This window comes from Phalacrocorax aristotelis, chromosome 2 (genome assembly GCF_949628215.1).
Source record: "Phalacrocorax aristotelis chromosome 2, bGulAri2.1, whole genome shotgun sequence".
In the NCBI taxonomy this organism is placed as follows: domain Eukaryota; kingdom Metazoa; phylum Chordata; class Aves; order Suliformes; family Phalacrocoracidae; genus Phalacrocorax; species Phalacrocorax aristotelis.
In genome coordinates, this window is record NC_134277.1 from 144514921 (window position 1) to 144529757 (window position 14837).

The 14837-nt window shown below is 40.1% G+C and overlaps 1 protein-coding gene across 5 annotated transcripts in view; it reads left to right on the top strand.

Moving 5' to 3' along the window:
• Window positions 1–13185, top strand: part of VPS13B (vacuolar protein sorting 13 homolog B) — a 486846-nt gene extending 473661 nt beyond the window's left edge. For all 5 annotated transcript variants that reach the window (XM_075085497.1, XM_075085494.1, XM_075085496.1 and 2 more), the window contains exons 59-62: window positions 1925–2101; window positions 4540–4642; window positions 5299–5548; window positions 11101–13185. In XM_075085497.1, coding sequence (XP_074941598.1) covers window positions 1925–2101; window positions 4540–4642; window positions 5299–5548; window positions 11101–11346 — 776 coding nt within the window. In that variant the 3' untranslated portion in view covers window positions 11347–13185. The remainder of the gene's footprint in view (window positions 1–1924; window positions 2102–4539; window positions 4643–5298; window positions 5549–11100) is intronic.
• The last annotated feature ends 1652 nt before the right edge of the window (window positions 13186–14837 follow it).

Below are 14837 nucleotides of genomic sequence, written 5' to 3' on the forward strand. Positions count from 1 at the left end.
TGCCTGGAGCATACCACAGGTCCTTTGGAGTAGGCTCTTATTTATTATTACCTTATAACATTGCTCAAGTGTATTGCAGTAAATAATTTACTAGTGCTAGGACTTAGGTGGATTACGTTTAATAAGGCAATAACTTCTGTTCTGAAAGTGCAGTTGCTGTGGATGACCTCGATAGATAGGGTGAAGGAGGTCACAGGGTAATGTAATACTGTAACTTAGCAGAACACCAAGTATTGTTTTATGCCTTTAAATGCATCACAATTGTACAAAAGAAAATACTGGATGAACAATCCCAATTGTGTAATGCGGTGTTGGGGTATTATTTCAGTCAAGCAGCAGGAGCAGCTGGTAAGTACTAATGAAACAGAATTCAATTGAAAATTGTATCATTTCCATGGCATGGCAGTAAAGAAGCTTCTTGGCCTTTGTGGTACAAAGGGTGAACGTTCAGCTGCACGCTCAGTTTCAGTGAGGGAGCTCAATAAAAACTGGGTATCACGTTAAAAATAGACCAGCATTTTCTGGGAAAATACTACATATTTATCAGTAAAGGGTGCACATATAGAAGTTGGAAGGAATCTGTCTAAGAGGAGAGGGAGGCATCTGGGGGGGATGCAAGTTTCTTGAATTGCTGATAGATAGTATTCCAGGGACAAGGATCTGGGGAAATGTGTGCTGCTTCTCATCCTCATCTTTTCTTTGGACAGAATACCAATGTACAAGTACAATATCAGTTCTTGTTGTTCAGAGTTAGCAACTACTCTGTTTATCCAGTAACGGTAACTAAAACCATCTGAAAACCGGTTAGTGGCTAGCTGACTAGTGCATGTCACGCTGGTAAACACGTGGGGCCAAATACCTCAGCTGTGATTGTCAGAATTTGTGGAATTATGCCTGGATTTGCTTCCACACACAAAGCAGAATCTTCAAAGCTCTCTGGGTTGCAGTAAAAATGCCTGGTTACCAAGGTAACACTTGGTCCTACTCCTTAAATAATGGTTTTATCTTGATATTTGCAGCTGAAGGTGCAAACTGAGAGCTAGCCAAGGAGCCTGCAAACTTGCTTTTCACTGAGCAAAGAACCTCGGATCAGGCAAACCATTTTCTAACTGATGTCACTTTGTCCAATCCTTGTACCCTTAGTGATTTCCAAATAGCTTATCTATCAAAATTACAATAACTAGAGACATGTCTGTGGTTAAGTGGCTAGAGTAAACTCAAGATCAAAGAAATGTACCACCTCACATACCTGTTTACATTTAGGAAGATTTAAGTCAGAGTTCTCTGTTGATACTAAAAGCTGGGAAGGTCACTGTGTCACTTGTAAAAGTTTGACCCATGTGCATTAAAGTAAAATATGATCATTTTCACAAAGAAGTAACAAAAAGTCTCAAAGTCTAATTCTGTTAATCTTAGTAATATATCAAAAGTTGCATTAGCTTATGAACATTTCTGGCAGTGGAAGAGGATATAAAAATGATCTATTGAATACAGGCAGTTTTTATTCTCATGAAGTCAGTCTCAGGCTTATGTGAAAATCTCATTTCCATAACAGCTCAAGTCTTCTAAAACAAGTGGGTTTTATTCCAAGCCCGACATTTTCAGAATTGCTACATAGAATGAGCTAAATTAAACTAACTCAGCAAAAGCGTTTAGTGAACGTAGTTGAAAGATTAAAACATACTGTCAAGTTAAGTGATCTGAATGTTTAAAAAAGTAAAATACATTTTAAAAAAAGGAAGTGGGGATTTAACTTAAACTGAAGCAAAGGTATCATTTAGCTAATCGGTCGCATGCTAAATAGCTGTATAAGAAGGGTGGTGTACAGCCTGTAATCCAAGCAACATTCAGGTCCAGTAGTAAGATTTCTTCTTATTCTGGGATATTAATCTTCACTAATTACTGGAGACTCTTGTTTTTTCAGGTGCAATTGCTGGGATCGTGGATCAGCCAATGCAGAATTTTCAGCGAGTGTCTGAGGCCCAAGCTTCAGCAGGGCACAAAGCCAGAGGGGTCATCTCGGGTGTGGGGAAAGGAATCATGGGTGTCTTCACAAAGCCCATCGGAGGGGCAGCTGAGCTTGTCTCCCAGACAGGTTACGGTGAGTTTCTCTATTTCCAACATCTCTGTTTAAATTTTAAAACGCTCGTCAGATACAACCTGCTGTGCCTTACTTATTCGGTAGCTGAGTGACTTAGAGAAATGCCACCTCTGAATAGTTACAACGTCGTGCTCGTCTCCTTAAAAGCCATCATGTTGTTCTTCTCTCGTGTTACCGATCAGCGTTGTACAGACACAGAAACACAGAATGCAGAAAGCATGAAGTAATTCTTGGAATACAGTAGAACTAGTTACAGAAACATATGTGCTTACAAAACAGTTTTTGACATAAAAGTATTAGAGCAATACTATATCCAATTAGAGCCTTATTTTGAGATTGCTTTGTTACGGCAAGGAAGGAGTTGTGCTATCTCTGCACAGAGAGAGACGTGTGTTCCTGGGAGAAAGAAGTGAGTCATGTAGTAGGAGCATCCCCTTTAGACTGGAGAGTTGTGAGAAGACAATCCCATTTTGGATATACGGGTAACCTTCTAATGAACAGAGGTGGGTTTTCCAGCTAGACTGAGCGCTTAGTGGCAGTGGTGGTGAATCCTTTCAGATTGATGTGAATACTTTTGGGTGACTAAAAACTGTAAAAGATAAAAATAAATTATCAAAATACCCTCATTTCTTTGCTTCCAGTATCAATAGATCAAAGCTGTTGGTCTGGATTTTTAAAGGGGGGGCGGGGGGCAGTCAGGGAAGAAAAGCGGGGAGACCTGTTGATACAAGCACAATGTGTCAATAATTTTGCTGCACTAATTATGCTGGACAAACGTTGAAGATTTAAGCCTTTAGTCACTAGCAATATTTATGGTTGTGATGTGTTGATTAGCTTACGAGTAGCCCTCCTAGGGCTTAAGTTTAGGATTTTGTTTCCACACTTCCCATTACATTCAGAACTCGTTCCTTGAAGCAATCTATTTAAAGAAATAATGAAACATTTAATTATTACAACTCTTTCAATTTAACTTCATCTTGTTTGTATGAGTGTAAATAATAACTGTTCTCCTGAATTATGCATCCCTTAGGTGTAAAACCCGTATCAGTAAAATCGGAAACTTGTCGGTTGTCGGCTGGCTGTGTGTTGCTTTTGCTGCCCATGGTATTAGTCTTTCTAGATTTAATTTCGCTGCAGTCTTTATCAAGAAACTTGTAACAGTAGAGGGACACTTTTAATTGCAGATATGGTACACAAGACATCATGTTTTCCATGAGCATGTGACAAAAAGAGTTAGCCAGGAAAAAACATAAAAACTGTATCAATAATAGCTGACAGTGCGTGAGAGGAAAACACATAAGAGTTCAAGAAACTCTTACCCACAACAGGATTGGAAGTGGGACTGTGCCTCTTGGGGGAGACCGAGGGGTGGGGGACCACACAGAAATAAACACATGTTCTCTCTTTCTCCATCTGTAAATATCATATTCACGCACATAATGCTGAGAACCTCGGTAAGCCAACTGTTACAACTGGGATGCTGCTTTTAAGTATTACCATCAACATGTGTGCTAAAAATTAAAGGTTTTTTTCAGCGCTGCTGTTTTGTTTAAATTATTATCCATTGTGTAAAAAGGAATCTAAGTTATTGTCACCCTTATGCAAAAATGCCTTTTGCTTCAATAGAATGCTTAATTAGACAAAAGAAAATTTCTTTGTTTATTTTAAGAGTAACTTTGCGCTAAACCGTATAACACTAGTGCTTGCTGCTTAACCTACTTCCTGTCTGTCTTGTAAAAATTTTTAAAACTACTTAATTTGTGAATTTTTTTGCAACCCACTCATTCTTTCTGGTGACCATACCTCATCTTTAAAAGTTTACAAGCCATCTGAAAGTATACATACTGTATCATCTTCAACTTTGGATAGTCTATTTAGAAACCTGCTTAACTGCTTCTTGTAGTCTCCATTCTGTGCTGGCACTAAGAAGAATTCACAATAAACCAGATGCCCCGGGAGATCTCATAAATGTATATGGATCTGTGTTTAACAGCTGGATTAAGTAATTGAACATTTAAATACAGTATCTAGGCAAACTTGCCTTCTAATTTGTATATGGAAGTATTTTAATATTAAGCAAGAGAGCTAACAACAGTCTTGATTTTTTCTACCTGAATCCTAAGCGATGTGTCCGATCCTACTCTGGCATGATGGCTCTCAGGAGCATTATGTTTCTCTTGATTGCAAGTGTATGGCCAATTTTTAGAACACACAGTGGGTTTTTTTTTTGTTTCTTGCTAATGCAACATCACTGGGGTTAAGTGCACAACTCTTGCATTGTAATATTTAATGAATTATCTTGACTACAGCTTCCAAAGATGTGACATCATTTGGGATCTGCACTATTTTATGAACTCCTCTAAACAGATGACATCACTGCAACATGTAGCTGTTTTGTAGAAAACAACTACTAAAAAACTTAAATTCTCTTACCGCAGGTATTTTGCATGGAGCTGGACTTTCTCAGCTTCCCAAGCAGCGCTCTCATCCAAATGATCAACATGTTGAACAGGCGCCAAATAGCCACGTCAAATATGTCTGGTAAAATTATTTAGACACTTGCTCATTTTTACATCCACATTGTTTATTAATAGGTTCTGGCCTGTGGTCAAGTTAACAGGCTGCTTCCCTAGGAAAGGCTGAGTTATGGCAGTTTGTTTAGGAACATTAAACACAAAGGTAGTGCATAGAAACCCAATCTGCAAATGATGGGCTGCTGATCTGCTTCCAGCTTTGGAACTACAGAGCTGATCTTTATTTAACGGCAGTCAGTGAGTTCTTACTTATTTCTCATTGCAGCAAGCCCAAGAAAAATACTGCACATCTCCAAAAACAGCTGTTAGTGAAGATAGCTTTATTTTCTGCACTGAATTTGTAAGCCACTTCTCAGGGTAATTTTTCTATTAGGATGGGAAATAGGCTGACCTAGCACGGTTATTAGGCCAATTTTGCAGTGAATGATTAAGGAGTTTTGATAAATAACAGTTTCACATTTATTCTCTAAATCTTAAGTCTTACATCTTTCAGTAATGGAGATTTGGAATATACTCCCTGCCTTATTTTATATTTGTAGCTGATAGCTACAGGCTTAAGTAAAAACAGTAGTGATCAAAAGTCCTGGAGGATCCAGTGCATAACACTGACTACTACTTTTTTCCTTCCTCCTCTTCTTCTTGTTCCACCCCTTGATAATGCAGGAAAATGCTGCAATCTCTAGGAAGGCCAGAGGTCCATATGGCCTTAGATGTCATGATTGTGAGTGGATCAGGCCAGCAGCATGAAGGTTGCTTGCTGCTCACCTCAGAGGTGCTCTTTGTCGTCAGCATCAGTGAAGACACGCAGCAGCAGGCATTCCCTGTGACTGAAGTCGATTGTCTGGAAGATGATCAGCAAAAAGACCTGCTGAAGGTGCAGCTAAAACAACAGAGAGTGCCTTCGGACTTGGAGGTAAAGACTTGACTACAATTTTCATTCAAAGATAAATTTACACTGATGATGATGCTTTCAGCAACAGGCATACTCACCTTTGGGTTGGGAGGCCAGAGGTCTAAGTGCCAAACCAGGGAACCTGCTGTTTTCATGCACCTTTGGATGAAAGGGTCCTCCCTTCTGTCCTCTTATTGATCGTGACATTTCATATCCATGACAACCATTTTCTGAGGGAAAAAGCAGAGGAATTCTGCGTTCTTGGTGAGCGCCGCCTCTTTCTGAAGAGGTTCTCATGACTACATGTGCCTGAGGTGTTTATTGTTTGGCAAGTCAGGATTGCAGCCTGTGCCTACAAAGTCACAGCAAGAACAGTTCTTTTTATTTTTTCGTGAATTCTGTTTTAACAGTTCAGTGGTGCTGACGCATGCTCCTTTCAGCACGTTTCTTATCTTGCCACTTCCAATGCAGTGGTCTTACTGGGCTGCTAGCTGTACTCACTTCTTGAGATCTTCCTCCTTCTGCAAATGCTAACTTTAAAATGGATCAGTTCTTTTGCTGACATTGGATGCACCAAGTGTTTGCCAGTAAGAGCATAAATCCGTCATCTTAATATTGAAAGATCTCTAAGCTATTTGAATGCTGAGGTTTTGGATGAATTATCTTCTTTTAATAGTAGAAGAATGTTATATTTTTACACTTTCGGGAAACAATGTTTATTGTATTAAATTCCCAAGTGGAATCATATGAGAGATCATTTCAAAAACAAACATGCATGTCCTGATTGTTGTTTTCATGAAAGTGTGTCAGGTAGTTCATAGACTGCTGTTCCAGAAATTTCTCTGTTTCAAATAAACAAAAAGAACATATTTAAAACCCCATGAAGTATGAGGTGTGCCAAAAAGTAGGGGAGGTTTCAGCACCTTCAGTAAAATCCTAACATTGCTGAAGTCACTGAAGAGTTTTACCATCGATTCCAGCACAGCAAGGACTTCATCTGTGTCATGACAGTGCTTGGATTTTTTTTGTGAGAGCTTTTTTTAGTGCTGAATTCTCTATTCACATTTATTGTCTTTCCACTAACCTCAGTCTCACAGAGTGCTGTTGACTGGAGTTGCCTTCTCTCACCACAAAGCTACATGAGGCATTACTTAAATTTTGATGCAGAGGGGCGAAGCTCAGCTTTTTTATCCCCGAGTGCTATGTGGTTGCTGGAGGCACACATCAGACTGAGTCCAGACTATCCTGCTCAGTCCAGAGCTACTGTCCTGGAGGGAAGAGGAGGATAATCTGTTCTCCCTAAGGCACTTGATGCACTCAGCCCATCCTAACCCTAACTTTAGCACCAGTCCACATCTATTTTTATTATGCTGTAGTGTGATGGCTCTTGTCTCTGTATCTGGTTATCCAAGGGGTGAGGAGTAGGCTGCTGCACTGGGGGAAGGGCTGCTTGCCCAAAGGTTGCTGCAAGAGGGTGATGAGTTAGAGGGACTGCCTGTGTGGGAGAAGGGAAGGTGAGGAACAGGGAGCCTAATTCTAGTCCCACAGCTGCTGCAGCTGGGAATCTATAGGACTTCTGGGCAAGTGGCTCCTGTACATGCACAGCGCAACCCTGCACAGCATGTGCAGAGTCCATCATTCCCACATACACATGCTAGTACACACAGTAAACATGACCTGCTTTGGAGGTACTGGACCAAATACATGGTTTTGTCTGAAGTTCTGGGTAGAAATACAGGAGTCCTACTCCAGTGGCATAGCAATGCCAGGAGCTGTAAGCCCTGAGCCACCCAGCCTCAGTACACAACCTCTTTGGCCAGCACGGGCTCTTGAGAATGCATTGAAAACGTATGGCATGATGGAAGTGATGGAGTGCCTGTGCCCCAGGTGGAGCAAAGTCAGCGGTGGCAAGACAGCAAAAGCTGAGTGGTGCTGTACAGAACAGACCTGGTAAAATATTCCTTCAGAATGCAGACGCTGGTGCTGATCTTTGTGTGAAAATGAAAAGAAATGTGCTATAAGGCAGAGCAGTTGAAAGTAAGACAAAGAATAAGAAAGTTTATTTGTTTATGCTAAGGCAGCTACACAGTAAAAGATTCCAAAAGCTTCATAAAGCTTTATTAATTACCTAGAGTTAAGTAATATTCTTTTGTAACTGATATTTATTAGTTTTTTGCCTTAGTGGATTGGGAAATTTCATACTTAGTAATTTCCTTTCTGCAGCTGAGCCTGTCAGTTCTGCAGTGCTTGGGGTGTTGTGTGCTCCGCTGGTGCTGGTAGGAGCCAGGGCCTCCCCTTCAGCTCCCCAGCAAGAGCTTCTAAAAACTCTTTGAATGTGATTAGGAAAAGGAACCTTAGGAGCAGGAAGCTGAGACTCACAGGTGAGCAGCCTCAGAGCTGCAGACCTACACCTACATAGACACGACTCCTATATATTAATGGTATGCCATCTTGTTGCACTGAAGACGTCCTCAGCTGAAGTGCAGACACGTCTGTACATGATGAAATTAGTAAAGATGGACAGAATTTTTAGCTGGAAAATGCCCAGTCAAATCAATCAAAATATCATGGTGAGTTTAGCAAAATAGAGGTGGTTACCAAATGTAAAGTATGTCTGGGGTTTTTTTTACTAATTCAGTCAAAGATCCTAGAAATAATACAAGTTGAAGCATTTCATTTCAACTTTATAAAAATCCACTTTTTTGTGTTATTGCTCACAAAAATAATTGCCAAAAGTTTTGTTTCAGCTCTGCCCAAAACAGTTTCTCCCCTTCCCTCTCCTCAGCTTCTTGGAACTATTAGGAAACAAAACATGAGTTATTCTACAGCTGTAATCACCAGAGATGTTATAGAGCATATTTTGACTCCTTCAGCAATAGGTTTGCCTGATGGCTTGTTCGGCTCCACAATATATAACTTAATCCATATGGCTAGGAATGGCCTGGATGGATTTTTGAAACTCTGGCACTGACAACATTGTTATTGAAAAGGAAGCGTTAATTGTGCTTGGATTATCTTCCAAAGTAATTGAGACACTGCTTGCTTCCAGACAGACATCAAACTCAAAAGGCCTGCTCTTCCAGCTGCTCTTGGTATGGCTCATAACATCAAGAAGACAGCACTGTAGCTGCTGCAGAGTTAGAATTGCTGAAGGCTTATTCTTTATAAGCCATAATTGGAGGAATTTTAGAAAAATTCTGGAGTTCTTAACCCAAAAGTATGGCCTTCTAGAATGAAAGGATGGGATATCTTCAAGGTTCCTCTAGCAGGTACACTAAGCAACCCTTGACTAAATTTTGATTCATTGAATGGTCTGGCTATTAACACTATAGCTGTTTGAAGTAGTGAGCTAAGGCACTTAGTGACAATGTTAGGTCCCATTTAGGAAAAAATGTAGAATAGCAGTACTTCCACGTTCCTGTTGTTGTCTTAACAATATAAGCTAAACTGAAACTGGCTGGAGAAGCAGATGGTTGCAGATGAAGTCACCTGGAAACAAGTTACTTTGGAAGACCATCCAAAAGCACAGTTAGTATTTCCTCCAGAATAATTATGCTGTATCTGTGGGATATAGCATGAGGCTGAACGAAGAATGGGTTCACAGGAGTAGGTGAGTGGGATGCCAGCACCCTTTCCATCTCCTTTGATAACCTGGGTCTTTTGGTCAGTGTAGAGGAAGAACTATAATCCAGCTGCCCCTGGGCTTTTCTCCCTAGAAGGAGAAGTCAGGAAAAAATGTGGAGCCACCTACATGCAAGATTTACCCCTTAACTTAAAATCTAGTTTACATAGGTGGTACTTTAGCATATTTCTCTCCTTTCAACTGGTAAAACAGACTGACTGCTGAGATGCTACTTCTGTGCCACCAGACTGAAGATGTGGTTCAGCCACCATTCTCCACTGTTAGCCATGAGGCTGCTGCAGCAGTCTGCCTTCTGATTTTTCCCTCCCATTAAAGTCATTCACGAAAACCACACTCTCCTCTGCCCATTTCATAATTTCTTCTGTTTCTAGGCATAGGCTCCAACCTTGAGCTTCTGAGCTTGTTCATGAGCCTGCTTCCTTCAGCATTTTTGTGGTGATGATTGAAAACAGGAGTGTTTCTACTTGCTGAACAGCAAATCTATCTCGAAAGACATAGTAAAAAAACCAGAGGGGGCTGTTTTGATTTGGATGTGACATCTGCCACTATCTATCAATCATATTAATTCTTTCTTCAAATAAACAATGGTTTGTTTAAAATGAGCCTTGCAGTCCAGAGATGTGATAAGATATTGATCGTGGATGTTAAATTGAATCCTATGGCACTGTTTGAAAATATCATCATGGCTAGTGAGGCAGGTGTAAAACTCCCAGAAAGACAGTCAGAAGATAGCAGTCTTTGAATCCTTAGCATGACATCCAACAAGCAAAGACATTTTAAACCCTACAAAAATAAAACTGGTCAGCAGTTTTCCAAGTGTAAATAAGGACGCATCAAAGCCCAGCCCTAGGACAGCTTCTGCCTTTTTGATCATCATATTTTGGAAATAACTTCTGTTCTGAATGACTTTGCTAGTGATACCACTGTAGCATCCATGGTGGTATTTCAGAAATACATTTTTTTGAAACCATGTGACTAGCTTGATGCCTGCTTGCATGCTTTCCCTTCTCAGACTAGTCATAGTTATCTTCAATTTCTTCTTCAAAAAAAGGACATAGCAGATTGATCTTCCAAAGCCAGGTTTGCCCATGGCTTTTCATCTAATACTTTATCTGGTTGGAACCACGCAGTAGATGCCACCTTTCTGTTGACAATATTTGTTTTACTGTATTTGTTTCCACTAGAGGTAGATTACTTGCATCCCTCTTGCCAGAGCGCTGATCCTCTACATATTTCAGCCTGCAAAAAGAGATTTCTCCAGAGGAGTGCTTCCAACTCATGGTGGTGGAAAAGGCAGTTTACCTAGACACCTTAATGTCTTCTCCAGAAACAACACACCCAAACCATCTTCAGTAAAACCCTTTTATTTAAAAAAAATGTAATTGTGTGGGTCCTCTGACGCAGACTTTTGGTTACCAGAAGCAGATGGATATATCCTGTCATAGAACATTCACCTGGAAGGTAGCTTCTAGTTTTTGTTTTAAATCAAGTAAAAAACTTAACTCCCCAGATACAACTATGGGCTGTCTTTAATTGTACTTTGTGAGACAATGTTTTTGCTAATTAGAATTGCTATTGATAAGCACTGCCAAGAGGTACCGGTGTTTCTCTAAAAGGGGTTCAGATGTGTTTCCTCTCTACAAAGAGTTGAGTGTCCAGCCCTGAAATTCTCAAAAGATGCTGCTTAAATTTTCTGTGGCAGAGTTAGAGCTCCTCAGAAGTGTCCAAAACAGCAGAGGAGAGGACCAATCCACCAAGCACTAAATTATGGGAGAGCACCATTGATTAAAACATCCATTAAACCATTGTAAGAAAGACCCCAGGAAGGAAGATTTTTAACTACAGGAAGTAACGTGGAAGTTACTGTCCTTACTACTAAGTTCAGTTACTGGCAGTTACTCAGTAACTATTTTATCTTCTCTGATTTCAGGCAGATGGAGCTCGAGAGAGACTATCAGAACAACAATACAACCGCCTTGTGGAGTACATTGCAAAGACATCTTACCACCTCGCTCCCAGCACCCCAACAGTACCAGCACTGCAACCTGTGGCTACCGAACACCTTCCAACTATAATGAAAACGTATCAATATGTAGTTGATCCAAATTTTGCCCAAGTATTCATTAGCAAATTCACCATGGTGAAAAATAAAGCCTTGCGGAAAGGATTTAATTAATAATTATTTGTGGTAAGTATAGTAATACCTTACCGTTTTGAAAGTAATGCTTTCTCTGCAGTAACATACATCGAGTAGAGATGCATGTAATTTTTGAGGAGGTGGGAGATAACAAGTTAAGCCCAATAGCTTTTCTAATCTTGACAACATTCCTGCTCCCTAGCCAAAATACTAGTGCTGGAAGGAAAGTGTTCTAGCAAACGAATGAAAAGGAACAGCCTTGGACTATAGCTCAATCAAAATCTGTTTTCTTTTCAACAACCAAAATCAGAGAATAAGGAAAATTTGCGTGCATACAGACGTTTTTGCCACACACACAAAACATGTATCAATACCTACTATATCATCTTTTAGGGTCTGCCAGTTTCTGTTATAAAACAGGTTTATAACTCAGCTGTAAAAACTTGCTCAAGGCTGAGCCTTCCGCCCTCCCCACCTCCATGCACTCCCCCCAACATGTACGTCCTGAGGCAAAACATTTTCCCCCACTAAATCTGAAAAACCCAGTGTGGCTGTTTTAAGTTACTAGTGACAGCTGGGTTTTAGCACCACTTTAACCTTAAAATAGCTTCCTTTATTTGACTGAAGTTTTGCAGGACATTAGTCCTTAATGTAAACGAGTGCCTTTGTGTGGTTTGGAGAACAAAACATGAACTACAACGTGAATTTATTTTTAAAACTGTCTGTATACAGAAACTTTATTTTATCCACCATCAAATTTTCAGAAGGACTTCCAATGTATATATGACATTGTGCATTGTCTGGTCATTAGCTGGAAGCCAGTAACACACAGTTGAAAATTTAAGAAACAGAGCTTAGCCTCACTAAAATCTACCAAAAGTCTATAAGCTCAAGGTAACATAGATGTGCAGGTGCTAAGTATAGCCTTATTAGGTCTCACTCACTTCTGATCTGCCACCACTACATAGTATGTGCTCAGTTAAGCCCTAACGCATTTTGCGCTTATCAACGTTTGAGCAAATAAAACCAGGGATATTTAGAAACAAGACCTTTCACATATGTTTGTGCTAAGCAAAGTGAGATTTCTTTTTTCTCAAGTTGATCGAAACGTATGGGCCCACAGGTGCCAGTTGCATTAATAGTTAATGATGCTGTCACAATACACTTACGAATATGATGATAAACACAGCAAGACAAATGAGCTTTCTAAGAAGTGTCTTATTCTTCTGATGCTTTACAATTCATAGTAGACAAGAAATCACTGTCTCAGGGGACAGTTAGATTACTTTACAAACCAAATCTGGCTATGGCAGTTTAATTTTAAAAAACAAAAGCTTACTTGGTTTTCAACTATTAGTGTTACTTTTCTCCCCTTTTCTATATACTTATGGACATGAATTTTGTCTGGGGATTCCTGAACATGGCCGGAATGGGAGACAGGAACTGGAATAAAATCTGATCATCATTTGGAGCAGATTCATATGCTTTATAGTTAATAACTTCTATGCATACTTGAGATGACCAAATGCACAGTAAATACGAATGTAGTAACTGCAATGTTTTTCTCGTGAGTTCTGTTTTGCTAAAAGGTATTTCTAAAAGCTGTGTCTCTTGTGTACTGAAAATACAGAAGCCTGGGATCTGCCTTTTCTGACTGTGAAATAAGCCCATCCATTATCAACATTTCATGCAGTGATTTAATAAATTAGTCACTGTTTAAATAACACTGTTTAAAAAAATGTGTATGTGTATATACACACCCGTGCTTCATTCCTGAATATTTTATGGAAATAGTTTAATACTTCTAATTTTGCATATTGGTGGATAAATTGTAATATAATGAGATTGTTTAAAGATAATAAAGCTATTCCTGTAATACTTGTTTTTGTGAGCTATTTGGTCATTCAGTCACAAGGCAATGAACTCGTCACTGCGTAGAACAATAACAAGACAGACACACAAGCTTCATGGAGACCCCATTAGATTCCAGTTGGTCACTGGACTTGGTCATATACCAGAAAATGCAATAGATCATGCAATACTTGGGAAGTAAAAACCAATGATTAGCTTGCCAAAAAATTGTGTGCTGAGAAGTTTTATGCTTTTGTGACTAACTGAATCAAAACGGCACTGTAGCCACCATTTGAATTAGACTAATCTGTTCGTTATTTATGTGGTACACAAGCCAGCCACGAGGATGCAAACACACCTGTAACAAATGAGGGAAGGCAGCAGTTTAATTTCTAAAAGTTTGACGGTTGCAGCCATTGTTTACGATACATTTGTGCTTTTCCTGAATTATATTCTCCTGGAATAAACACTTGCTTAAATTACACTCTTCTTCAGTGAATTAAGCTAGCATCTTTACTGCATTAGGCAGGTTCTTTCTCCCCCTTCTGACCACATGTATGGAAACATGTCTGGAGACGGTATATAAATCAGCCTCTCCTACGTATGAGCTGTGTGAACTATAAAGCCAAAGTTGTCCAAAGAGCAGCTGCCTGTACTTAGCCACTAAAGCACTCCAATGTGTGTGCTCTTAAAACATGCCTACTCTCAGAATGCGCCTTAGACCTGGAGCTCACACAACTTCAAATCTATCTTTTTAGTTTGCTTCCAGAACAATCACTCATTCCTCAAGCACTCGAGAATAAAGCAAGCCAGCCAAAACTTTGAAGGCATGGTCAGGCTTATACATGGCAAGACCTTTCATAGTTTAGGTCAACCAATTCCTTTTCATGTATTATTTCATACATAAATATAGCAAAAAATCATTACAGACAGTTGGGACGGTCTCAGCGCAGACAAGCATGGGGGTTTTTTCAGCGCTGCACCTCCTAGAAACAAACAGCATGCCAGACCCTGTAACAAGCAGCTGATTAGGTCTAACATGGCTCTTTCTTGTAGTATGCGAAGTCCTGCTCCCACATGTTCCTACTATAGGATTAGCTGAACTCACTGAAAAGACAAAAAGGAAAAATTTGATGGGTTGGTGCTGCTTTCAGAAAAGGGTAGCCCTTCTGCCTACCCCACCCAGCTTTGCCCGCCTGTCCTGCTCCAGAGGAACACGAGCTATGGGTTGGTTGGCATTGCCTGCTGGAAGGCAGTACCTCCTTTTGTGCCATTGTGAAAACGTACTATATACAGAAAGCAACAAGTATAAGCTGCAGCCTCTCAAAGCACAGGCATTTTGGGTTGATGGTTGGACTTGCTGAGCCTAGAGGTCTTTTCCAACCTCAGTAGGTCTATGAGCCTATAAAACTTAGTGCTGACCTTGAATACATTTAGCCAGAGCTATATTTGTGCTCTGCTGCACAGTCAGTGCGCTATCTCCAGTCACAAAATGCCTTTAAATCAACAAGTGCTGGTGACTGAAGGAACACAGACTACAACAATAACTGCTGTTGTCTGTAAGAGCTTAGCAGAAACTCAGAATTTAAAGTAACTTGATAGCAACCAGGAAGATGGGCTAGAGCTGCAAGGGAGGTCGGGTCTATTAGGCTGCGTACCTGGCAGTAGCAAGTTGCTTT